Here is a 26,318-nt window from a genome sequence, read left to right on the forward strand (position 1 = left end):
AGAGGGTGAGAACTTTCTGCAAGAATAATCCTTGCCACCCTCAAGTGAAATTGGCTGGATTATTATGTCTAATTTCGTGCACATAATTCATTATTTTGTCTTTGCAACATTCATTTATAATTGGCTCAAGTGACACCAAGTTTCAAGGGCCTTAGTATGATCCAGGTAGGCAACATCATGTAAAGAGGTAGTTTTGTCCAGTAGGCAATCTAACACCATATCATCAGCGTATTTAAATAGTCTAAAATGTTCCTCCTTTCTGGAAAAGGACAGTATACCGTACATACATTTTCAATGGAGGGACAGAAAACTTTCTGACTAAAATATCTTAAACTGTGTCTGGGCTAGAAACGACATGAGGGTGAGTCATTAATGACATCATTTTCATTTTTGGGAGAACTAACCCTTTAAGCCATTTTATGCCTGTCTTATATTAACAGTTAAATATATCTTATTTTTAAAATCAATTTTTGCTATATATTTTTTATATACATCATAAACTCAATTATAACAAAAGCATTACAATAAAAACAGCATGAAATTTGATGCATCAGACTCCAAATGTTTATTAACATCTGAAATGCCACTGAACATTGTAAACAAGAGTATTTTGTGGATTCAAGGCTATGTTCAGTCATTTAATGGAATTCAGGAATATTCTTTAAAAAAATACAAATGGTTTTGTATACAATAGTTGTATAATGAGTGAAATATTTGAAAAATTAAAAATGAATCAATAAGTTAAATTAATGATATAGTATACAATTATTAAAACATTTTTAAATTAAATACACATCATTGCAAATTGCGAGTATTTATACATTTAACTAAACAGCAAAAAAAAAAAAAGAGAGAGCAGTAGGTCACATGTCACAGAGACAAATGTCATAGGCATTGTGTCTTCTTATGTTTGGTCAATAAAAACACCATGGCAACTCCAACTGCTGAGTCCACATCTTTTCCGTAGACTACAGGAAATGGAAACACTCTCTCCACTTCCTGTTGCAGAATGGGGTTACATGACAGAGCGCTGCCACTGCCAATAATACACCTCACCCCAGCAGCCTGCAGGCTCTGAGGGGGCATCATAGAGGCCAGGTTCTCAATGATGCCCCTGCACACAGCCCGAGTCACGTGACCCAGAGAGAGGTTAGAGGGGGAGATTTGCGATACACTGGCGCTGGTGGTGGGGTCGTGCCGCTCTCCTAGTAGAGTCGAAGTCACGGTTAGGTCAGTATTAGGCTGTGCCAAGGCAGACTGGATCAGCTGGGAGTAGATTCTGGACTCGTTTACCTCCAATCCTATGAGATAAAACAATGAGTATTACACCTGAGAACCAAAAGCGTGCAACAAGGATACAACACACTAAAAAAATAAAGGTTCTTTATTGACATCTAATGTAAAACTTTTAACATCAATGGAACCTTTTCATAACACAAAAACTCTTTATAATGGAAAAAAGGTTCTTTAGATTATTAAAATGTTCTTCACACTAAGGAAAAAACAATATTCTTTTAAAAACTGATCACTGAAATGTTCCTTGGGGACCCAAAAATGGTTCTTCCATGTCATTGCTGTGAAATTGTTGATTTACCAAATTCCTTCATCCATGAGTCCAGCATTCTGACAAAGGTGGCCATGACATTGCCTCCATTGAGTGATGCGGCCACTGCCAGATAGGAGCTGTGCAAGTATGGGAAATAAGCGACAGGGCAGAGGGTGTCTGGAGAACTGGGAGGGCTGAAGTCTGCAGGCATGCCGAACGTCAGCTGGGCTGAAGTGCTCATGTTCAGCACTAGTGATTTAACATAATTCACAATTAGTTTGTGTGTATCTGCCTTGTGTAAACAGCAGATCAAAAGTGTGGGGTTTGCTTTTTTATGCTTTTGAAAGTCTCATGCTTACAGATTTTTTCTTTTTTCTTTCAAGTATAGATATTGCTTTCCTGTAGCTCAAACAGTAGAGCATTGGCGCTTGCAACGCCATGGTCATGAGTTCAATTCCCAGGGAAAGCAAGAACCGATAAGAATGTAAACGTGTACCTTGAAATGCAATGTTAGTCGCTTTGGATAAAAGCGTCTGCCAAATGCATAAATGTAAATGTATTTTATATACAAATAATTGATAACATTATAAATGTGTTTGGTCACACTTTATATTAGGTGTCCTTATCTACTATGTACTTACATCAAAAAATAAGTGCACTGTACAAAGTACAATGTACGTTGTAGCAAAACACTTTTGTTAGGCATACGTGTGTGGTTAGGCACAGGTATGGTGGTTTTGGTAGGTTTAATTATAGATGTAATTACATGCAGGTATTTTTTAAATATAAGTACAATGTAAAAACTGTACTTTTTTTCTTTAAAAACATCTTTACTGTCACTTTGGATGAATTTAATGCATTCTTGTGGAATAAAACCATTAATTTCTTTCCAAAAAATTCTTAATGACTCCATATTTTTGAATGTTAATGTATGAGTAAAAATTCTACAGTCCACAACACTGATGTGGATGCAGTATGAAGTAGAATTTGTTTTTGTTTTTAAAAAGAGAAAATGCCTCAGATGATCATATTGCTAAAAGCATTTGTGTTGCTAATATCATGTACAGCATATTCAGCATAATTTCCTACTGCCAAATAAAAGTAATCCTTTCTATCATGTGCTGACAGATATTTTAACCAAAACATATTTATGGCCGAACAGACAAAATGTAAACAAATCATGTTTAAATATTTATCATATGCAGTCCTCTTTTTGAGCTGCTGTGCAAAAATATCTAATTTACAAGAACCCATAAAACACGAAATAACTCTCACGCCCTTGAGAGAGGACGCTGAAATCTGCCTTGTTTGCATGTGCTCAATGCAGTCACATAACATCTCCACCTGGAGGCTGAACTAGTAAACACATAAACTGACCTCAGATTGAGCATGTACTGTATGTAGCTGATAAAACTACAATCGTCTGTAGGTCAATCGTCTGTATTTTAGAAAACATAAAATGCAATATACACAACTAAAAAAGAGGAATCTAATCAACACTGCACCTGCATCTCCTTTGTCAGCCATGCAGGAGTACACACTACACTGGAAGTCTCCCAGCGCCGCCCCGACCGGTGTGTGAGCAGGGATGCCGTACCACTCAGAGGAAGTGTAACCAGCCACAGCTCCTGACTCCACCACGACAGGCAAGAGGTGCACAGGGAAACCCGCATCCTTCAGACTGGAGGACAATATATAAACACAGTCAATTCAAGCTGTTGCAGAGACTTATCCAAACACAGGCATTCAATTCAACACAGAGTAACTGTAATATTAAACATCATAGATTAGTTAGTCAGTTTCACTTGAAACGGGATTCACAAAAGAAGGGGCTTGTGCTTGTGCTCGAATAGAGTCCTGCCACTCACTATCACACCTCACACACAAAGTGTGGAAATGAATTGGGGCTCAGGAAAAAATGTCATAATAAATAATAATTAAATGCCCCAAAAATTCAACATATAGGGGAAAATGTCCATGTATAAGTTAAAGTTTAAGTTAAGTTGTTTTTACTGAATGAATTCTCCCGTCTCAGCAGAAGATGTTGCCCGCTCGTCATCATCCATCCATTCAATTTCCAATCCGCTGGTCTAATGTGGGTAGCGTAATATCAAACAGGAATAAATTCCTTTTTAATTGGTTATTAAATTGCTAAATTAAGATTCATACATGCTAGCTTCCATGAAAAAGTTCAAAATTAATCTTTTCCTTAGAGCTGCCAGTTTGCTAAGTTTCAAATGATTTTTAAACAGTAAGCACAAACTATGCAAAAGCGGCAGCGCACTCAGTGTCCAAATTCACTCACTCATTTTCATTCACTTCTTTAAGTGGACTATATTTGTTGAGTACTAATGTAGGAAATAGTGAATGAGGGTATAGGGGGTGATTTCGAACACAGCGTGCTTTGTCCCTGAATGAATCAGACATTTTTTTAATGAATCATTTAAATGATTCAATGACTCGATCGTTAAGACAATGATTTGACGACACCTACTGAAAAAAGGAGTCCACCATGCTGCAAGAAAGACTGTCTGTACTTGCCCAGATGTCATTTGAACATGATGTTTGTTATGAGATAAACTTGACAGAGCTATTGCAGCACATTTTTATCAGAAAGCCAAGTTAAATGTCACAATAGAAATAAGTGTAAAATATTTCCTCTTGATTCATATTGTATAACCCTTTTATTACCCCTGTATTAAACCTCTTGTCTAGGCGCTGATCCCTATTCTCAAATATTTCTTCCTTTTCTCTCAATGCCTGCTCATTATGCTGTCTATGGTGCAATCTGGAGAGTGACAATAATTGAAAGCTGTTTTTGTTTTTAGTCGTGATTGTAATAAAATGTCTCCTCGTCAAATAAATAGAATGCCTAGATAGTGGTATATAGATAGATTGCATTTTAAAATGTAATATTAAGAGTGAAATATGAGAATGTTATTAAAAACAGTCTTGTCTGTTTTTCTCACTGGGGAGGCTGTTTCTTTAATACGGGTCTCTGAATTGGCAAGGCCACCTCCAAATTTAAAATCAGACTTAACTCACATTAAATCTGACATTTTTCGACAGAAGTGGGCATTAATAAAAAAATTGCTGGAAATAAATAGACTTGATATATGTTAATTTATGAATTATGCAGATAGTGTACTGGTATGCAGTGTATTCTTTAAAGTGCCGTCAAGGGCTTGTGTATTTTTAAAAAAAGTTTTTAATGATTATTTTTCTTTTATTTATTTATTTTTCTTTTATATTTTTTCTTTTTCTTTTCTTTTTTTTCTCTGTATAAGAAAAGTTCAATAAAAACATAGTTAAAAAAAAAAAAAAAAAAAAAGACTTAACTCACATTTGTGTGTTCCATTGGTTGGTGGTTGTGTTGAAGTAACCCCAGCTGGCAGCATTTTGTCCAGTCATGACACACTTGTCAAGACCTCCCAGCATGGAAACCACGTAGTCTTGGATGGTGCCTGCATCACTGAAGTCTGACAGGAACTCTGGTCTGAATCAATGATATATCATTAAAAACAAATCAGTGCAGAACAATTGTATTTTTGCTGAAATAATTTATTCTGAAATCTTGAGTGTGATTCTACCTGTGTTTCATATACCAGAAAATGGTGGCACAACCATAGCCAGTGGCCACACTCAGGTGGGAGTCTGGTTTAGGTAAGGAAGACAAGAAGTCAGCGCTGCAGCGCCCATCCTGCCAGGTGATCAGCTTACTGACGTCTTCTTTGGGAATAAATCTAATGATTTCATCTTTACTTAGCCATTCACAGCCTAATGGAGATGGATGACAGTAAAAGTATTGATACCATTTAATTTATGATTTATGAATGAACATGAGTGTCTTCACCAATGCCAGAAGCATTAAACATGCTTTTAATAGTTGTTCAATTATGTGTTCAATGTTTAACCTGATTTAGATTTCCACAACACAATGCCATGCATTTGTCCACATACTCCAATGCACTTGACTTTTTTCAGCTTGTCTTTGGGTAAAGCATCCATGCATTGGTCCAGAGCGGCAATTATTAGTGCAGGATCCTGCTCTTTGTACTATTACAACAACAATAACAACATAAAACACTCTCAGTATAACATAAGTACAACACATACATGGTCACTTACAAAGTACCATGTGTTTTCCTATAATACTTCTTAAGGTTAATTTATTTGTATAGTCTAACCGTATATTTTGACAGCCATCGCTTCGATCTGTTACCTACATGTGTTCCTGGGGTGCAGCTGATATCAGAGTTAGTAGGGAAACTCCTACTGTCTGTCACTCTGTTGGACTGCGCCTCCAGCAGCACGACCTTAACTGATGTGGTGCCCAGATCCATGCCGAGAACAAACTCAGCAGAACCACTCGGTGACGTCGCCATGACCTCTAAAGAAATCACTAACTTACTTTAGTGCAGTCAGAGGAAAATGTGCAGCAATTCTGCTCTGAATTTTACTACGTTGTTGTCGATGACCCGATCTAACGCTGTCCGAATAATGAACGAATCGTACGTGTTTCGAATCTTTTCGGTTGAACTCATAGACTGGTTGAACTGGTTAAAGAAAAACTGTTGAATAATTGAATAATTTGTTCAATTTGCGAAAAGCTCTTATTGACCGAGAACGGTCTCTTCTAAATATGTCGTATTCATTAACAACATTAACACGTTTATGTATTTTTTCTTGAGTCTCAAATCGATCAGTTCGAAAGAACCGATTCTCGCAAAAGATTCTTACATCCCATCACCATTTTTGAACCTTCGCGGATTCCGTAGAGTGGGTGAAAGGTAAGGTAAATGAAATACACATATATTTAAACCGTAATGTTGTTCCGAGTTCATAGTCTAATAATACACAAACTTGTATTACTAGGCATATTATTGCTCGAAATGAAGTACAAGTTGGGTATTACGATTAAATAAAATAAAACTCGATTTTTATCAAAAGTCCCATGGTGCTTAGCGAGAAAATGGCTGACCGAGAATGACACACGCTGTGTTTTATCCAGAATTTACCGAACCATTTTTTGAATACAGTCCTATTTAAAATATAGGCTTAAACAAATATCTTATGAGGTTCGTGTGTTTAATGTGAATTATGCTTTCTTGAACCACGGAGACTGGCGCTTCATTTGTGTTTATCAATATCTTGACCGTAACACAGTAAGTAAGTGGAGGAGGGGATTTCACATGAATGTAAGATCTCTCTGTCGGCTTTATGTGGTCATCTGTCTTTCGCTTTTCTCTTCTCAGCGTGTTTTTAACATCACGACATGGCCACAGTAGCAGCCAAACGCGAGGGGCCGCAGTTCATCAGTGAGGTGGCCGTCAGAGGAAACAACGCGGTGCTCGACTACTGCCGCACGTCCGTGTCTGCTCTGTCCGGTGCGACAGCGGGTATCCTCGGGCTGACAGGACTCTACGGCTTCGTCTTTTATTTCCTTGCCTCTTTCCTGCTCTCTTTGCTCCTGATTCTCAAAGCCGGTCGCCGTTGGAACAAGTGCTTCAAATCTCGACGTCTGCTTTTTACAGGAGGCTTGGTGGGCGGCCTCTTTACTTACGTGTTGTTCTGGACTTTCCTCTACGGAATGGTGCATGTGTACTAAAGGGACTCGGACAGTACAGCAGCCGTCTAGTTGTAGAACAGTGACATGATAGAGATGCTGTCTCAGGGTAGAGAGTGCTGATTGATGTAGGCAGCACAAATCTTAACCGGGACCTTACGTTTAGCCATTCAAATTTAAAACATTTTTTTTCTCAGTACTAATTGCACTGAACTTTAGATATTTAAAAAAAAAAATGTGTGTTGTCTTTCTTTCCTCTTATAATTTAATATTTTCCTAACACTTGTTCCAGGGCTGGGTGGGGTTTGGATCTAGTGTTGTCCAACAGGGAGACTGATTTGTTTTCCGCTTGCTTTCTATGATGTGCAACACTTTGTGAACTCCAGGCATCAGGATAATGTAAAACACAATACCAACTTTAAACTGTATAAATCACTTAATTTTATTTCAAATGTTTTGAGAAAATTAAATAATTAAGCTAATGGATTAAACTGTGTGGTTACTTTAAGTGCGTCATACAAATGAACCAGCGTTTAACATGATTTATTATGTGTTCTTTATCATTGAAATAATTGATCTAAGATTGTATAGCCTGTGTGTGGATAGTGTGACAATCATGACTAACCGTGTACAAGTTTTTTGTTCTGGATTACTCATGTCATGGGTATTTATTTTTTCAAATTATAACACTTAAAGGGACTTCCTTAGATTTATAACACGAGACTTCCTTAGATTTCCACGACGCATGCGCGAGATTTGCGATCTGCTCACACCAGCTTACACTACTTCAGATCGCAATTCTCGCGCATGCGTCGTGGAAATCTAAGGAAGTCTCGTTCTGGCCTACAAGGAAGAAAATAAATAGTCGAATAAACTCGTTATTTTTGTTTGTTTTTTCGCACAAAAAGTATTCGCGTCGCTTGATAAACATATAGTTGAGCCACGGTAGTCACTTGGGATATTTAAACATTTTCTTCATTGACTTTCTGGGCCGTCAAGAGGCAGTCCTTTAGGAGCCAATGTGGTAGTTATACAGCTCTCAAATTTAATCAAAAATATCTTCATTTGTGTTCCGAAGACGAACGAAGGTCTTACGGGGTTGGTACAGCATGGGGGTGAGTAATTAATGACTTAATTTTCATTTTTGGGTGAACTAACCCTTAAATTAACAGTAGTATATCATTTTTGATAGAAAAAAAGCATGTTTGTTTATTGAGACTGAATAGGTGCAATCATATTTCTGGCTGTCCTCAGTGCCTAAACTATTAAAATACTTTTTGCGCCGGTCACAGTAGTGTAAGTTACAAGTTTTCTTAATAATCCATTTGTAGACAATTGCAAGCATCCATATATTCACAATACCATGCAAAAGTTAGGGATTGATAAGATTTTTTGTTTTTTTGTTTTGTTTGTAAAGTCTCTCATGCTCACCAAACATACATTTATTTGATCTAAAATGCAGTACAAAAAAAATATATATATATATTGTAAAATTTTACAATTTAAAATAACTTCTATTTCAATATATTTAAAAATGTATTTCAGTGATGGAAAAGTTGAATTTTCAGTGTCACTTGATCCTTCAGAAATCATTCTAAGATATACTGCTCAAGAAAAAATTCTTATTATCAATGTTGAAAACAGTTGTGGTTAATATTTTGTGAAAACCGTGATGCGTTTTTTTTTCAGGGTTCCTTCAAAAAGTATTTAAAATAGAATCTCCTGTAACATTATACACATATTTACTGTCACTTTTGATCAGTTTAATGAATCCTTGCTGAATACAACTATTAATTTTGTTACAAAAAGAACAGGCTTTTTTTTTTAAACACATTTTTTGAGATCGTATACTGTTTTCACATTTATTCAAAATGAAAGTAACCCAGTGACCTAAGCATTGTCCTTCAAATGTTTTACTATTTATTCAACCTTGGTTTGACAGTTTTTAGTGTCAGGTCTTATTTACAATAAATAATGTTGTAACAAAAAAACATCCATTGGCATTTAAAACACTACACTCTAAAAAAGATGCTTCTTAAAGTCCCCGTGAACCGGAAGTTGCAAACGATTTTTCTCCAGTGCTGTGACGTATTTCCAAGTGAAACGGAATATTGAACAGAGGGCAGGGTTTTACTCTAGCGCTCCTCCTCTCCATCTCTCGCTCATAGCAAACTAACGGTTTGAGGGGAGTGGTTAAGCGTTTCCCCACCCAAACTGTGAAACCTACGTCATCAGAAAAAGAAACCGTTCCAGACCGGAAGTAACTTTTCAGATTTTGATTAAAGATTACTAAGGTAAAACATTTTTTAAATATATATTCACTTGCACGGATTAATTGTTCACCACAAGACTAGTAATATGCGCTAACAAAGTAAATAGGTTCAATTTTGATTTCACGGGGACTTTAACATGTAGTAAAAGTTATATTTAGAACCGTATCATCATGAAGAACACCTTGCTGAAATGGTTCTTTGTGTTCGAGTTTAGGGTTCTTTATTTCCCACCTTTTTGTTTTTCAAATCTGTAACTGTCAAAGCCACTTCATTACTGGTTTTCTGGAGCTCAGCCATTCAATAAGGGTTATGTGCAACTTAACGTCTGTATTCTCTACAACAGATCGCATCACTTCCGGTTCAGGTCTTTTATATGTGCTATGTGAAAAATTAGCTGTTTTACTCAATATAACTTAAAAGGAGCACAACCAATATCCCTTGCATATGCAGATTGATATCAAAAAGTTTTTTTTTTTAATTCTTCACACTAACATTTAGATATTTAAATGCATATAACAAAATGAACTAGATAGGTGATTACCTTAAAAGTCCATAGATACGGCTGTTAACACTTTTTCTGACAAGCGGATGTGAGAAGACCACCGTTCCGGTTTGGTCATGTGATGTTCGACATAATCCCTATTACATAGATTGTCAGCACACTCTCAATAGGTAAAGGGTTTCTTTCTTAAAATGTATATTAATTTTAACTTAATTTGTAACTGTTTTCCCAGCAATCTTGTCTTTTTCTCTTTTTAGTTTAACAGAACATGTAATTGTGAGGTCCAGCTCTGTTCTGTCTGTAGAACCCAAATTTGGTGTGGTTTAGAACAATTTTAAGAGAGTAGGAGAGCATAAACAACACTGGCACTATTCATCTTTGGTATGACTGAGCACAGACTCGTTATAACGACTCCCTTCATACATCCACGGTAAATCCAATAGGATTCAGCGTCAGACAGATCCTCTAGTGGTCGCGTGGTGTTCTCAAACTTGAAACAGGAGAAATGGTCTGTTTTTCTGTCCTGAATGACACTGTAGCCTGTGGCTTTCTCTCCAGACTGTGTGTTTTGAGTGCTGAGCTCGTGGGCTGGATCTGTTTCTCTGGGTTGTTATTGGGCTGAGATGACACTGATGTCAATGGCTGCATCTCTATTTCCTGTTTTTCCTCCCTTTTGTGTCGCCCATCTTGTCTACGATGACCGTGGTGTCTTACGTGCTTTCTCTCTCTGTGCTTTCCAGATTGTTTTCTAAAGGTGCAAATAGTATGAATGGAAACCATATGTAAATAATAACAGATACACTGCAGTTCAACTGTTTAAAATCCACATGAAATCACAAGTATACAAGTATACTTACTTTGTGATTGCCTCGAATTTTGTCTCTCTGTAGAAAGAGCTTTTGCTCATCATGTAGAGCAGAATCATGTCACAGACAAAAACCCCCTGTGGAATGAGATGAGCACCGATCACACAAGAGTCTGAGAAACATCTAATATATATATCAACCATTAGTGACGCTGTCGGGACTCGGGAACTAGCTTATATACTCACAGCACCCATTAAAGCAAGTCCAGAGCCAATCTTGATCACTGTAGGAATGATACTGAATTTTCCAGCCTAGAAAACAAATAAGCTGGCAAAGTAAATACCATAATTTTACTATTTCACCACGACCTCAACAACAGGACTCTGTAATCATTTTGATTATCTCTTACCTTTCCATTGACTAATATATCGAAGCGAATGCCATACACTTTAAATAGATTCCGATAGGTTTGACCTTCTGCATCACTGTAGTATCGAGCAAATCTTGAAAATGACAGAAACATGTCAGCCAGTGTAATGATACAGTGTTCACCATGAAAAGGCTTTGAAAGAAAGGTTAAGGTGGAGAACATTGTGATTATAAAAAACTAGCCACTCAGAAATGCTCTCTGTCAATGAATCATTTTGTATGGTCAAGTTTGCTGACATGTTTTAGTTGGTGGAGTTTTGGTGAAAGGCTGTGTGGTTAGCAAAATCAATAAATCAGAGCTATACCTAAAGTTGTAACCAGAGGTGACTGAATGCTGTGACTTGTCAGAGGAATCCAAGCGTGTGAAGCTATATTCAGGGTTACACTGAGATTCATCTTTATCCAAATCACAATTCCACTCGATTCCTACTGCAATTGAACCACCCTGTGTGTGTACATGAAAGAAAAGATAACAATAAAAAGATTATCATCTTATTAAAATTACATTTAGTGCCAAATATGGTGCATGATGATATTCTTTTGCAGGAGTAGTTGCAGAACTGTTCCAGTCACATTTACATTACATTGGTAACACTTTACAATAAGGTTCATTAGTTAACATTAGTTAACTACATTAGTTAACATGTACAATATGTGAACAATACTTCTTCAGCTTTTATTAATCTTAGTTAATATTAATTACAACATTTACTAATACGTTAAATAAAATCAAAGGTTGTATTAGTTAATATTAGTTAATGGACTGTGAACCAACATGAATGCACAATTAATAAATTGCACGATTAATAAACACTGTAACTAATGCATTGCTCATCGTTAGTTCATGTTAGTTAATGCATTTACTAATGTTAACTAATGAACCTTATTGTAAAGTGTTACCATTACATTTATTAATTTAGCTGACGCTTTTATCCAAAGCGACTTACAATTGATATGTCAGAGGTCGCACGCCTCTGGAGCAACTAGGGGTTAAGTGTCTTGCTCAGGGACACATTGGTGTCTCACAGAGGATTTGAACCCGGGTCTCTCACACCAAAGGCATGTGTCTTATCCACTGCGCCATCACCACCCATTCAAAGTTTTTTATTTAATTTATTTTTATTTTTCATTTATTTCTTTATTTTGCATTTCGAAAATAAATATGCCAGATGACACTTTAGCTGGAAAATGATGACAACTGTTAATAATTTCAACCCATTAAAACAAGAACTTCTAACACTATCACAGGTCACTGTTTTGCTTGTGATATTTTGTTATTTCAATTATATAGCAGACACACAAAGCCAGGATTAGGCCTTAGTTCAATTAGGACATTTAAGTAGGTTTTTATAAACGTGGCGGCACTGAACAATGGCACTGACATATTTTAGGATTTATCAGTGCAAGTTGCTTTCAGTTAAAACTGCTCAAACATGCATTTTAGTCTGAGACTAGGCTGAAGCCTTGTCTGTGAAACTGGAAGAAGATGTTCAAACATATTTAAGTGTGGCTTAAGTGTCCAAATACTTTTTGGGGTGCCTGGATCAACCTCTTGATAGTAGCTTATACAAAAATCCCCAAATTATACACTAAAAAAGAAGCTAGTCAGGTTAGGATATGATCTCTATCCACTGAGCTGCTGCTTGAACATCAACCATGTGTTTACAATGTTGAAGACTTGCTTGTTTTGACTTGCCATGTCGTTTGGAGCACTTGCCTTTGTTGCCAAATTCTGGAAATTGTATCCAGTCCAGTTAATCACATCTCCCACAAGAAAGATGGGACAATAGGGATGATGGTCCTTGTCATATCTGCATGTCTTGAGGTATGTGCTGTTGGTGGTAGGCAGGATGTTCGCTCTTGAAAAGGAAAAAGGGGTGAAACATGATTTATTATATATGATGACATTGTGAAGATCATGCAGCATCATGAGAACATATGTAAGGACAGATGAACAACTGTCAGCCTGTCACTGAAATGGGCTGAGCACAGGATTTCAAGGGAGTAAGTCTCAGTGTATGCACCACACGCTGTGTTGGTATAAATAGAGATGAGTAAGCGTCAAATATTCAGAGCAGCTTGTGCCGTGTCGTGCTGTGCCATCAGTATCCAAACATAACACTTTACTGTGTGCAAGCAGGTCTACTCTTTCGCACAGCTACAAACTTTTTATAAAGCATTTGGTTTTGCTGGTTTTCTCTGTTTTTTTTAGTATGTGGCTTTGTAATGACTTTGTGATTGTGATTTCTGGTAAAAAAAAAAGAAAAAGAAAAACAGGCGGGATTGCAATATGGTAGAGCTCAGTTTGGATTAGTTCATGTGTTCAGGATTGTATGGGCTCTTTAAATAACTGCTTGCCAGATGACACTTTGCTTGAAATGACAACAGAACCTCCTGTGCTTTTTTAAGGATGTTTTTGTTGCCCAACCTCAACTCTGATGCTGCTTTGCAATGGAAATAACATGCAAAATATTAATCTGTACAAAACCTAGTTGAAAAGCTTTAAAAAAGACTTATCATGAGCATAAAACTATGAATGCATTACAAGTTCCAATCACTTTGCTAATGCATTAGCAATTAGTGGCATTTCTGTCTGAGCATACTAACATAGTTTCTGAAAAGTGAGAAAATGTATAGAGGGTATGCGCGTGACGTCACTGTCGGCCGGAGTGCCTGCAGTTACTCACAGTGAGTGGCAAAAAGACTGAGCGGCTGTATTTGTGTTCAGCGTAAATGCCGCGAAAAACAAACACAACACATATAAAGTGGGAAAGAGCTTTGTGATTGACTGTACAACTAGATTTGACAAAAAATCGGAGTTATATTTTTACAGACTGCTATAGAAAGAGGAGCAAATGGATCGCTGCAATTCACAGAAACAAGTGGACTCCAGTCAGCGAAAGGTGGATTTGCAGTTATCATTTTGAGTCAATATGCTGAATTTAGGTGTAAAACCATTCCCATATATTTTGTATTGTTATATATATATATATAAACAAGTCATCAATTAAATATTTATCATTTCATATTCTGCATTATTGGATGTTTTTTAATAAACACTGACCAAAAAAAAACTATAATGTTTTAGGGCTGGACGATATGACGATATATTTAGGCAATTTAACACTGATATAAGTGATCACCTGGATTTAGACCTACCTATATTGTATTTATATAAAGCGTTCACAGGCAAATTTGCTTTATGTTTAGGTCTATATTGCTTTTATTTCCCCGGTGTCGAAATCAGGCAAACATAAATGTCAGGCAACACACGATTCCTGGCTGCATGTCAATATCCATGGATCACTGGATCTTTAGTAAGTTGTAAGGAACACTATATTGAGTCCAATATTTCGTTTAAATTGATACAATTGTTCGTTTTATTCGCAGTTTTCTCTATTAAATCCAGTCACACAGCAGATCTTTTGCCACTCAGTCAGGCTGAGGGGGGTTGTTCCAGCGGGAAAGTGACGTCAATGCATTCCCTCTATTCTATTGGTTTAATAAAAAATAAACACTGACATGATAGCTCTAGGCTTCACTTACTTGGAGAAGGCAAATTTTGGAAACTTGATGAAGTTCTTTACAAAGATTGTGAAGTTTTCTGCCTTTGCCAGCATGGGCTCCCTGTTACAACATATGGCACATTACAGGTACAACACTAATATGTTTTTAGTTTATTTTTTAAATAGATTCATACAGGCATGAATAGGGAATCATATTCCAACTGGTAAAAAACACTGTTCTCTTACGTTGGTGTGCGGCCATGCTCAACAGGGCACCATCCTTGAATCTCACAGGTTCCTGTGTCGTTTAGACAGCGGCCTGTCTTCACTCCTGAATAAACAACAGTAAAATGTAGTTCCTTTAAAGGAACACTCCGACTTTTTGGGACTTTAGCCTATTCACCTTACCCCCCAGAGTTAGATAAGTCCATAGATACCTTTTTCATCTCCGTGCGTGCTATAAGTCTGTTTGACGCACCCACCGCTAGCCTAGCTTAGCACAAAGACTGGATGTGAATGGTTGCAGCTTTCATACTAATCCAAATGAGTGACAAAATAACGCAAACGTTTTCCTATTTACATGTTGTGGTTTGTATAGTCACAGAGTGTGCAAATATCAAGGCCATATGAGACACAGACATCTTTTAACCGTATAAATACTATATTTGCGAAGCACTGCTACTTGGGCAGAGTGATAACAATCACCTGAGACGCACCGTGACGAGGAGCAGAGAGTTCGCTCAGTGTTGGAGTAAAGAGTCAGCAATTACTAACGTTAGATAGAAAAGCATAGTTTATCATGGGTGTTTGCTTTATTGTATGAGCTGTGACAATAAACAGGGGAGACCAGGTAATACAGTACCATGTTTCATTGATTTCCAACCAAAAACGCACCCAGATTTATAAATATCACATGAATAAATAATTATTATTACAGGAATCAATATATTTTAAATGCAATTTATTAGCTGAACCAAATGTATTCAACAGTATATAATATACAGTATAATTGCATTACTATAGGATAGAATAAGGGGAAAGTAATAGCTCAAATTGTTTTTGCACAATGAACTCACAGCCTATCGTACCCTTTTGCACGCTAAAGTTCGTTATTTCCATGGTTATTTCAAATTTAGGCTACTAGACGCGCCGCGCGCAGGGTGCAAGTTCAACGCGGTGAACGCACTCGTTTTTTTTCCCAAGCGCGTCCGCACCGCATCAAGATCAAAAAACATATTCATACCATAATCATATAATAGTGTCACTAACGTTACATTAGCTCTGGCTAATGGCACTGTTACAGTAGGTCATCTAAAAACATAACGGAACACTTACCTCAGCCACAGGTGATACTTGTCCTGTCTGTGCTATCGATGGGATGGCCGTATCTTTCAGCACATTATGGTCCGTGTGGCAAATTCCATTTTTTCAAAATAGTCGTCCATTGAAATGTACCGAGCAAACATAATGTCCCTTGATAATCTTAGGTGTGTTTGGATAAATATCCAGAGTAAGTTAGCCATTTCTTCATCCAGTTACCTCCCCTGTTTACTGTCGCAGCTTTTTACAATAGAGCGAAAACCCATGACTCTAAACTACGCTTTTACTATTTATAAATTACTGACTCTGTTACCCAAACACTGAGCGAACTCTCCGCTCAGTCTCCGGTGATGCGGTTATTACTCCGTCAAAGTAGCAGTGCTTCGCCTTCAGAGAATAGTTCCCAGGTTTTATACGGTTAAAAGATGTCTGTGTCTCATTTGACGTTGTTATTTGTACACTCTGTGACTATACAAATCACAACATGTAAATAGGAAAACGTTTGCGTTATTTTGCCACTCATTTGGATTAGTATGAAAGCGAGTAGGGGTTCAATCTTCAACTGGCTGACTGGCAGCTGCCAGTGGCTGAGTGGCTGAGTGCCTGACACTCTCGCTGAAAGGAAATAAAAGCTGCCAGTGGCTGAGTTGCATGGCAGTTGCTGACTGGCAGTTGCCAGTGGCTGAGTGTGTTGACTGACTGGCAGCTGCCAGCGGTGTTTTGGGTACTGTTGTCCCGATTAAACCAGTCAAATGGCCGTGATCCGACTGGCAGCTTGCAGACGCTTGCTGGACGCTCATCCAGCCAGCCGCTGCTGATCAGCGAATATAACGCGTTGCCTGGCACTCTCGCTGAAAGGAAATAAAAAAATTCTTATTATGAATATAATGTCATGCCTTTATTCTTGTGTATGATTGGTGTTTTGGGTACTGTTGTCGCGATTAAACCAGTCAAATGGCCGTGATCCGACTGGCAGCTTGCAGACGCTTGCTGGACGCTCATCCAGCCAGCTGCTGCTGATCAGCGAATATAACGCGTTGCCTGACACTCTCGCTGAAAGGAAATAAAATTGTTTTCTTATTATGAATTTAATGTCATGCCTTTATTCTTGTGTATGATTGGTATTTTGGGGCCGTTTATCCCGATTAAACCAGTCAAATGGCCGTGGGCACATTATACATTATGACATTATATTCATAATAAGAAAACAATTTATTTCCTGTAGCCAGTGGCTGAGTGGCAGCTGTCAGTGGCTGACTGGCAGCTGACTGGTGGCTGGTGGCAGCTGCCAGTGGCTAACTGTGGCACCTGCCAGTGGCTGAGTGGCAGCTGCCAGTTGCTGACTGGCAGTTGCCAGTGGCTGAGTGGCAGCTGCCAGTTGCTGACTGTGGCAGCTGCCAGTGGCTGAGTGGCAGCTGCCAGTTGCTGACTGTGGCAGCTGCCAGTGGCTGAGTGGCAGCTGCCAGTTGCCAGTTGCTGACTGTGGCACCTGCCAGTGGCTGAGTGGCAGCTGACTGGTGGCTGGTGGCAGCTGCCAGTGACTGACTGGCAGCTGCCAGTTGCTGACTGTGGCAGCTGCCAGTTGCTGACTGTGGCAGCTGCCAGTTGCTGACTGTGGCACCTGCCAGTGGCTGAGTGGCAGCTGCCAGTGGCTAACTGTGGCACCTGCCAGTGGCTGACTGGCAGCTGCCAGTGGCTGAGTGGCAGCTGCCAGTTGCCAGTTGCTAACTGTGGCACCTGCCAGTGGCTGAGTGGCAGCTGACTGGTGGCTGGTGGCAGCTGCCAGTGACTGACTGGCAGCTGCCAGTGACTGACTGGCAGCTGCCAGTTGCTGACTGTGGCAGCTGCCAGTTGCTGACTGTGGCAGCTGCCAGTGGCTGGTGGCAGCTGCCAGTGACTGAGTGGCAGCTGCCAGTGGCTGAGTGGCAGCTGCCAGTGGCTGAGCAACTGTATAATAAACCACTGGCAGCTGCCGTTTATCCCGATTAAACCAATCAAATGGCCGTGGGCACATTATACATGATGACATTATATTCATAATAAGAAAACAATTTATTTCCTATAGCCAGTGGCTGAGTGGCAGCTGCCAGTGGCTGACTGGCAGCTGACTGGTGGCAGCTGCCAGTGGCTAACTGTGGCACCTGCCAGTGACTGAGTGGCAGCTGCCAGTTGCTGACTGGCAGTTGCCAGTGGCTGAGTGTGGCAGCTGCCAGTGGCTGAGTGGCAGCTGCCAGTTGCTGACTGGCAGCTGCCAGTGGCTAAGTGGCAGCTGCCAGTGGCTGAGTGGCAGCTGACTGGTGGCTGGTGGCAGCTGCCAGTGACTGAGTGGCAGTTGCCAGTGGCTGAGTGGCAGCTGCCAGTTGCTGTGCTGACTGGCAGCTGCCAGTGGCTAAGTGGCAGCTACCAGTGGCTGGTGGCAGCTGCCAGTTGCTGACTGTGGCACCTGCCAGTTGGCTGAGTGGCAGCTGCCAGTGGCTGAGTGGCACCTGCCAGTGGCTGAGTGGCAGCTGCCAGTGGCTGAGTGGCACCTGCCAGTGGCTGAGTGGCAGCTGCCAGTTGCTGACTGTGGCAGCTGCCAGTGGCTGAGTGGCAGCTGCCAGTTGCTGACTGTGGCAGCTGCCAGTGGCTGAGTGGCAGCTGCCAGTTGCTGACTGTGGCAGCTGCCAGTTGCTGACTGTGGCAGCTGCCAGTGGCTGAGTGGCAGCTGGCAGTGGCTGAGTGGCAGCTGCCAGTTGCTGAGTGGCAGCTGACTGGTGGCTGGTGGCAGCTGCCAGTGGATGACTGTGGCACCTGCCAGTGGCTGAGTGGCAGCTGCCAGTGGCTGAGTGGCAGCTGCCAGTGGCTGACTGGCAGCTGACTGGTGGCAGCTGCCAGTGGCTAACTGTGGCACCTGCCAGTGACTGAGTGGCAGCTGCCAGTTGCTGACTGGCAGTTGCCAGTGGCTGAGTGTGGCAGCTGCCAGTGGCTGAGTGGCAGCTGCCAGTTGCTGACTGGCAGCTGCCAGTGGCTAAGTGGCAGCTGCCAGTGGCTGAGTGGCAGCTGCCAGTTGCTGACTGTGGCAGCTGCCAGTGGCTGAGTGGCAGCTGACTGGTGGCTGGTGGCAGCTGCCAGTGACTGAGTGGCAGTTGCCAGTGGCTGAGTGGCAGCTGCCAGTTGCTGTGCTGACTGGCAGCTGCCAGTGGCTAAGTGGCAGCTACCAGTGGCTGGTGGCAGCTGCCAGTTGCTGACTGTGGCACCTGCCAGTTGGCTGAGTGGCAGCTGCCAGTGGCTGAGTGGCACCTGCCAGTGGCTGAGTGGCAGCTGCCAGTGGCTGAGTGGCACCTGCCAGTGGCTGAGTGGCAGCTGCCAGTTGCTGACTGTGGCAGCTGCCAGTGGCTGAGTGGCAGCTGCCAGTTGCTGACTGTGGCAGCTGCCAGTTGCTGACTGTGGCAGCTGCCAGTGGCTGAGTGGCAGCTGCCAGTGGCTGAGTGGCAGCTGCCAGTTGCTGAGTGGCAGCTGACTGGTGGCTGGTGGCAGCTGCCAGTGGATGACTGTGGCACCTGCCAGTGGCTGAGTGGCAGCTGCCAGTTGCTGACTGTGGCACCTGCCAGTGGCTGAGTGGCAGCTGCCAGTTGCTGACTGTGGCAGCTGCCAGTTGGCTGGTGGCAGCTGCCAGTTGCTGACTGTGGCACCTGCCAGTTGGCTGGTGGCAGCTGCCAGTTGCTGACTGGCAGGTGCCACAGTCAGCAACTGGCAGCTGCCACAGTCAGCAACTGGCAGCTGCCACTCAGCCAACAGCAACTGGCAGCTGCCACAGTCAGCAACTGGCAGCTGCCACTCAGCCAACTGCCAGTGGCTGAGTGGCAGCTGCCAGTTGCTGACTGTGGCACCTGCCAGTTGGCTGGTGGCAGCTGCCAGTTGCTGACTGGCAGGTGCCACAGTCAGCAACTGGCAGCTGCCACAGTCAGCAACTGGCAGCTGACCGGTGGCTGGTGGCAGCTGCCAGTTGCTGACTGTGGCACCTGCCAGTGGCTGAGTGGCAGCTGCCAGTTGCTGACTGTGGCACCTGCCAGTGGCTGAGTGGCAGCTGCCAGTTGCTGACTGTGGCAGCTGCCAGTTGGCTGGTGGCAGCTGCCAGTTGCTGACTGTGGCACCTGCCAGTTGGCTGGTGGCAGCTGCCAGTTGCTGACTGTGGCACCTGCCAGTGGCTGAGTGGCAGCTGCCAGTTGCTGACTGTTGCACCTGCCAGTGGCTGAGTGGCAGCTGCCAGTTGCTGACTGTGGCACTTGCCAGTGGCTGAGTGGCAGCTGACTGGTGGCAGCTGCCAGTGGCTGAGTGGCAGCTGACTGGTGGCAGCTGCCAGTGGATGACTGGCAGCTGCCAGTGACTGACTGGCAGCTGACTGGTGGCTGGTGGCAGCTGCCAGTGACTGACTGGCAGCTGCCAGTTGCTGACTGTGGCAGCTGCCAGTTGCTGACTGGCAGCTGACCGGTGGCTGAGTGGCAGCTGCCAGTTGCTGACTGTGGCAGCTGCCAGTGGCTGAGTGGCAGCTGACTGGTGGCTGGTGGCAGCTGCCAGTGGCTGACTGGCAGCTGCCAGTGACTGACTGGCAGCTGACTGGTGGCTGAGTGGCAGCTGCCAGTGGTGACTGGTGGCAGCTGCCAGTGGATGACTGGCAGCTGCCAGTGACTGACTGGCAGCTGACTGGTGGCTGGTGGCAGCTGCCAGTGACTGACTGGCAGCTGCCAGTTGCTGACTGTGGCAGCTGCCAGTTGCTGACTGGCAGCTGACCGGTGGCTGAGTGGCAGCTGCCAGTTGCTGACTGTGGCAGCTGCCAGTGGCTGAGTGGCAGCTGACTGGTGGCTGAGTGGCAGCTGCCAGTGGCTGAGTGGCAGCTGACTGGCAGCTGACTGGTGGCTGAGTGGCAGCTGCCAGTGGCTGAGTGGCAGCTGACTGGCAGCTGCCAGTGGCTGAGTGTTAGCTGCCAGTTGCTGACTGTGGCAGCTGCCAGTGGCTGAGTGGCAGTTGCCAGTGGCTGAGTGTGTTGACTGACTGGCAGCTGCCAGCGGTGTTTTGGGTACTGTTGTCCCGATTAAACCAGTCAAATGGCCGTGATCCGACTGGCAGCTTGCAGACGCTTGCTGGACGCTCATCCAGCCAGCCGCGGGTGATCAGCGAATATAATGTGTTGCCTGACACTCTCGCTGAAAGGAAATAAAAAAATTCTTATTATGAATATAATGTCATGCCTTTATTCTTGTGTATGATTGGTGTTTTGGTTACTGTTGTCCCGATTAAACCAGTCAAATGGCCCTGATCCGACTGGCAGCTCAGACGCTCATCCAGTCAGCCGAGGCTGAGACTGCGAGTCTAACGCGTCGCCTGACACTCTCTCTAAAATGAAATAAATTGTTTTCTTATTATGAATATAATGTCATGCCTTTATTCTTGTGTATGATTGGTATTTTGGGGCCGTTTATCCCGATTAAACCAGTCAAATGGCCGTGGGCACATTATACATTATGACATTATATTCATAATAAGAAAACAATTTATTTCCTTTTAGCGAGAGTGTCAGGCAACGCGTTATATTCGCTGATCAGCAGCGGCTGGCTGGATGAGCGTCCAGCATGCGTCTGCAAGCTGCCAGTCGGATCACGGCCATTTGACTGGTTTAATCGCGACAACACCAATCACCAAACACCAATCATACACAAGAATAAAGGCATGACATTATATTCATAATAAGACATTTTTTTATTTCCTTTCAGCGAGAGTGTCAGGCAACGCGTTATATTCGCTGATCCCCCGCGGCTGACTGGATGAGTCCAGCAGCGTCTGTACTGCCAGTCTGATCACGGCCATTTGACTATTAAATTGGGATCCTACTACTAATAACAATAATTTCAACAGATAAATAATAAATGAGCTATAAAAGGAGGAACACAAAACACAAAAACTGTCAAAAATCAATGGTTTCTGAAACTTGCCAAAGGCAGATAGACAGACAACCACTGGCAGCTGCCAGCCAGCCAGCACTGGCAGCTGCCAGTCAGCCACTGGCAGGTCACGTGACCTGCCAGTGGCAGCTCCTGCCAGCCAGTTGAAGATTGAACCCCCACTCATGAAAGCTGCAACCATTCACATCCAGTCTTTGTGCTAAGCTAGGCTAGCGGTGGGTGCGTCAAACAGACTTATAGCACGCACGTAGATGAAAAAGGTATCTATGGACTTATCTAACTCTGGGGGGTAAGGTGAATAGGCTAAAGTCCCAAAAAGTCGGAGTGTTCCTTTAAAGCTCGGAATTTCAAACATAATAGTGGGTCATAGAATAAAACAATGTAACATCCTTTTATCTGAACAAGAATCTTCAACTTTCACAAAGTTTATGTAAAATCAGACGTACAGTCATAAGGAAACCTTACCATGGCCTGCTATAACAGTTTCCCCTTCCACACAATCACTGTTATTAGTACAAAAACCATCTGGCACTTTTGGACTCTGAAATAAGTAGAATGAAGTGAACACATACGACATACTCTGTGGTTAAAAATGTACAGAGATCAAAAACTCAGCTTCGATATGAATACAGCTCTCTAATTAAAACTAATAAAACTAAAATAAAACAACAACCTGTCTCTTACCTCAGGGCAGATACCCAGTCTTTGGTTTGGTGTCACTACGTAATTTGTCACAATAAAGAAGACCCTGTCCCCCTGTTAAAAATAATTGATGATATATTCTTACATAAAACATTTTCAACAGCAAATTAATGGAACGTGATACTCTCGCTTCAACTCTTCAATACCGAACCAACAAGCTTCACAATTTAAGGCTTTAGTAAATCAATTCTATATCTGATAAAAGAACAAAACAATTATTGCATCTAATAAAAGCCCAGGGGAATGAGCTTCCTAGGCAAAAGCTTTAAATAAAAACTAGGCTCCCCAAAAGATGCTTGTGGCATATTTGATCCAGCTCATCTTACACAGAATCTTTTGTCGTCAAAACTTCAATGACATTAATGAATATTATGAGGGCATAACAGCTACTCATTTAAAGGACATGTAGATGAAAATAGATAAACACAATGTATGTCATGTCACTATCTAGGTATCTCTATCTCCATAATCTATTCTAACAGATAAAATGGAGATTGTTAATAGACTTTCTCAAAAAAACTGAGTACATATGGTTTACAAATAGAAACTATCAATTTCTTTTGACGCAAATATACAGGTGAAAAGTGTACATTTACTTGTGGAGGGATGACATAGTCCTCTGCACCCCATAGCTGCAGACCAAACTGAGAGCTGTTGGTGAAATCTACACCCTTGAGTTTGGTGGTCACAGAACTCTGGATGGCTTCCTCAGTCTCCTGATATCCTTTCTTCCAAATAAAAACCCACCTTTAAGAGGACACACCATTAAAAAAAACAACAACAGCTGTATACGTACAATTTACATTATAACAAGTAATTTTAATGGTTATTTAGGGTTAGTGTGATACATAGAGTAATGCTATAAGTCACATGGACACCATGGACATAACCATTAATTTAAGTTTTACAATAGTTATTTTTTGTAAATGAAAAGAATAAAGCAGCAGAATAAGCGGGCTGGTGCTTTTTTGTGTAGCATTTGGCCAAAGCACATGTGATCCAGGTCAACTTACATTCAGCACCTTTTGCAGCAGTTCCATGGGTAAGAAGCCCAAAAACCACGTGAAAGAATTGGGAAGCAGAAGTGAAGAAACTGGTTCTAATAAATCCATGGACTAAATGGTTATTTCGAATCTATATCAAAACAGAAGTATTTTTCACTAAATGCAAAACGTGCAGAGACAGTGTGCAAACAAGTCTTAAAGGCTAACGTTACTTGATATAAATAACATCGTGGTGACGTGCAGACGTGGTGCGTTAAATTTCGACTTATATTCGGTTTGATTAAATTGATATACAGTGACCAATGTGAGCATGAACAAACACGTAAAGAACTTTTAAAACATTTACTTTTGAAGATTAGATCTTTTAAAAATTGACCGAGCCCGCTTGCTCTCACCGCAACGTCTAACGTTAGATTTAGACAAGACACCTACCCGATCAGATATCCAATCACCGCTAGCTGAAAGAGTCTGAACAGAACTCCGATCTTTTTGTTTTTAGCAATGACAAATTTCTCCGTCTTGTAATCGAGTAGAGAGAAGAAAAAGTTACCCCAGCTCTGAGCCATGTTCCTGTGTCATTGACGGCCTCGAAGCAGCTGTCAACTGCTCTGCGCTGACGACGACTGCAGCGAGGACCTCTTGAGTTCTTCCCCCTAAAACATTTCGTCGAAACTTTTTGATTTCTGATTTCTCCTTTTGTTCCGGATATATTTATTTATTATGTCAACATGACTATCAATCAATCAAATAAAGGTTAACGAGGTTTTTGAAGACGAAACAAAGGAAACGTCTCAAAGGAACTTGTGCGTACTCAGCGGATATTTTAATGGTGGAAATTAATGATGAGGTTCAATTTGTTTATGTTAATGTTAATGTACCGGTATCATGTAATTCATACTTTTACAGCATATTAATCTAGGTTTATGTAAACTGAGTTAATTTAATTATACTATTACATTTCATTTTAAATTGCAAATTAACATTATAATTAATAAGGAAAATAAATGATGAATGCATAATAAATTGTAATGTTTACTCATTAAGTAATGTTATGGAATTTAAAATTATTGTAATGCGATGCTTTAACTCTTTTTCATTTATTATACATAAGAAGGCGCGTGTTCCAGACAGTAGCCTTTCCATGACCTTTCCAAGTGTTACTATAGGCCTAGACATATATGAAAAACAATTTGTAATAATATTTAACAATTTATATTGCACAAATGTCTCGAATAAGACACTAGCATTTTTCTGTACACTGATTAGGCTGTGAAATACATAGAAACGTTCACCAGAAATGCCCATGTTTTTAGTAATAATTGCTGACCAACAAAAAAACAAGCTATTAAAGAATGTACGTAACTCATAACGATTTGTTTAAAGTTAAGTTAGAATTTCAGCTGGGTTATTTTAACAGACACACCATCTTACCAGTTTTTTTTTTAATTATTATTTACAGCAGCAGCTGTTAGAACAGGACAACCACAGGTGTTGCTGAACTAGATTTTAACCTCTGGGCCCATATTCATAAAGATTGCAAGAATCCTTTTAGAAAACTATTAATTTAGCTTTAAAACGTTTACATAGGACTCTTAGCTCAAGAGAGTTTCAGGACTGGTCTGAGAGCAACTCTGAGTAGGGAAAAGAAAAACTCTCATCTTAGTGAGGAGGCGGGGCTGACCCCGTTGCTATGTATGACCTTTTTACAGTCTATGAGTATGACACAATCTTTTGAACACTGTGATTGGGTGGTTGTCCAAGAAAGTATTTGATTGGCTCAGAATGATAAAAATTGTTTCACTCTTTCCAATTACACTGATTACAGTCTATTTAAGTGGTGGTTTGAATGTAGCAAACGTGAAATCAAAAACAACGACGATGAGAAAGCCCGACTGAACAGAAGGACAGTGTTGACTGTTAGCCCAGTTAGTGGATGAACACAAGGCCACCCTTAAAGGAAAAATTCGGGCCGAGTGTCACAGCACGGAGCAAGAAGCAGACGTGGGAGCTTAAAGGGTTAGTTCACCCAAAAATGAAAATTAAGTCATTAATTACTCACCCCCATGCTGTACCAACCCCGTAAGACCTTCGTTCGTCTTCGGAACAAAAATAAAGATATTTTTGATTAAATTTGAGAGCTGTATAACTACCACATAGGCTCCTAAGGGACTGCCTCTTGACGGCCCAGAAAGTCAATGAAGAAAATGTTTAAATATCCCAAGTGACTACCGTGGCTCAACTATATGTTTATCAAGCGACGAGAATACTTTTTGTGCGAAAAAACAAACAAAAATAACGAGTTTATTCGACTATTCCTTTTCTTCCTTATAGGCCAGAAACGAGACTTCTTTAGATTTCCACGACGCATGCGCGAGAATTGCGATCTCCTTACACTACTTCAGTTCAGTTCTCGCGCATGCGTCGTGGAAATCTAAGGAAGTCTCGTTTCTGGCCTACAAGGAAGAAAAGGAATAGTCGAATTAACTCGTTATTTTTGTTTGTTTTTTCGCACAAAAAAGTATTCGCGTCGCTTGATAAACATATAGTTGAGCCACGGTAGTCACTTGGGATATTTAAACATTTTCTTCATTGACTTTCTGGGCCGTCAAGAGGCAGTCCCTTAGGAGCCAATGTGGTAGTTATACAGCTCTCAAATTTAATCAAAAATATCTTCATTTGTGTTCCGAAGACGAACGAAGGTCTTACGGGGTTGGTACAGCATGGG

General features: G+C 41.2%; 3 protein-coding genes across 7 annotated transcripts; 1 reads left to right on the top strand and 2 right to left on the bottom strand.

Annotated features, from left to right (window-relative positions):
* Positions 1-541: 541 nt before the first annotated feature.
* shpk (sedoheptulokinase) lies at positions 542-6,102 on the bottom strand. Of its 2 annotated transcripts, XM_039650134.2 has the most exons (7): positions 5,773-6,102; positions 5,461-5,602; positions 5,137-5,323; positions 4,890-5,042; positions 3,052-3,227; positions 1,595-1,795; positions 542-1,301 (listed from the first exon to the last, which is right to left on the bottom strand). In XM_039650134.2, the coding sequence occupies exons 1-7, from the start codon at positions 5,929-5,931 to the stop codon at positions 886-888; spliced, it is 1,434 nt and encodes a 477-aa protein (XP_039506068.2). In that variant the 5' UTR covers positions 5,932-6,102; the 3' UTR covers positions 542-885. The 2 variants fall into 2 exon arrangements, with proteins under 2 accessions (XP_039506068.2, XP_088986296.1); XM_089130170.1 differs by lacking the exon at positions 1,595-1,795.
* Positions 6,103-6,198: 96 nt separating this feature from the next.
* On the top strand, positions 6,199-8,399 carry emc6 (ER membrane protein complex subunit 6). 3 transcript variants are annotated; one of them, XM_039650136.2, is made up of 2 exons: positions 6,199-6,336; positions 6,802-8,399. In XM_039650136.2, exon 2 carries the CDS (start codon positions 6,822-6,824, stop codon positions 7,152-7,154), a length of 333 nt encoding a protein of 110 aa, XP_039506070.1. In that variant the 5' UTR covers positions 6,199-6,336; positions 6,802-6,821; the 3' UTR covers positions 7,155-8,399. The 3 variants fall into 3 exon arrangements, with proteins under 3 accessions (XP_039506070.1, XP_088986297.1, XP_039506069.1); XM_089130171.1 differs by lacking the exon at positions 6,199-6,336 and adding an exon at positions 6,412-6,715; XM_039650135.2 differs by lacking the exon at positions 6,199-6,336 and adding an exon at positions 6,429-6,711.
* Positions 8,400-8,953: 554 nt separating this feature from the next.
* On the bottom strand, positions 8,954-25,852 carry p2rx5 (purinergic receptor P2X, ligand-gated ion channel, 5). Of its 2 annotated transcripts, XR_016168322.1 has the most exons (13): positions 24,026-25,852; positions 23,186-23,336; positions 22,572-22,643; positions 22,353-22,428; positions 14,875-14,959; positions 14,669-14,749; positions 12,840-12,981; positions 11,428-11,567; positions 11,103-11,196; positions 10,939-11,004; positions 10,745-10,830; positions 9,516-10,635; positions 8,954-9,146 (listed from the first exon to the last, which is right to left on the bottom strand). XR_016168322.1 is itself a non-coding variant. In XM_039649878.2 (12 exons), the coding sequence occupies exons 1-12, from the start codon at positions 24,157-24,159 to the stop codon at positions 10,353-10,355; spliced, it is 1,410 nt and encodes a 469-aa protein (XP_039505812.2). In that variant the 5' UTR covers positions 24,160-25,852; the 3' UTR covers positions 9,138-10,352. The 2 variants fall into 2 exon arrangements, 1 of the variants encoding a protein (XP_039505812.2); XM_039649878.2 differs by having other exon boundaries at positions 9,138-10,635.
* Between the last annotated feature and the right edge of the window lie 466 nt (positions 25,853-26,318).

The sequence above is a fragment of the Pimephales promelas genome, chromosome 4 (genome assembly GCF_988280905.1).
Source record: "Pimephales promelas chromosome 4, fPimPro1.hap1.1, whole genome shotgun sequence".
In the NCBI taxonomy this organism is placed as follows: Eukaryota; Metazoa; Chordata; class Actinopteri; order Cypriniformes; family Leuciscidae; genus Pimephales; species Pimephales promelas.

What these genes read in the sequence shown, in the direction of transcription:
- shpk (XM_039650134.2), bottom strand. Translation starts at nt 5,931, where the DNA reads ATGGCGACGTCACCGAGTGGTTCTGCTGAGTTTGTTCTCGGCATGGAT. An exon ending in AACCAATGGAACACACAAAT is followed by an intron (nt 3,228 to 4,889) that starts GTGAGTTAAGTC and finishes ATTGTCCTCCAG; the next exon opens with TCTGAAGGATGCGGGTTTCC. An exon ending in CTCATGGATGAAGGAATTTG is followed by an intron (nt 1,302 to 1,594) that starts GTAAATCAACAA and finishes TTTATCTCATAG; the next exon opens with GATTGGAGGTAAACGAGTCC.
- emc6 (XM_039650136.2), top strand. Translation starts at nt 6,822, where the DNA reads ATGGCCACAGTAGCAGCCAAACGCGAGGGGCCGCAGTTCATCAGTGAG.
- p2rx5 (XM_039649878.2), bottom strand. Translation starts at nt 24,159, where the DNA reads ATGGCTCAGAGCTGGGGTAACTTTTTCTTCTCTCTACTCGATTACAAG. An exon ending in GACTGGGTATCTGCCCTGAG is followed by an intron (nt 22,429 to 22,571) that starts GTAAGAGACAGG and finishes TACTTATTTCAG; the next exon opens with AGTCCAAAAGTGCCAGATGG. An exon ending in CCAAAATTTGCCTTCTCCAA is followed by an intron (nt 12,982 to 14,668) that starts GTAAGTGAAGCC and finishes TTCCTTTTCAAG; the next exon opens with AGCGAACATCCTGCCTACCA.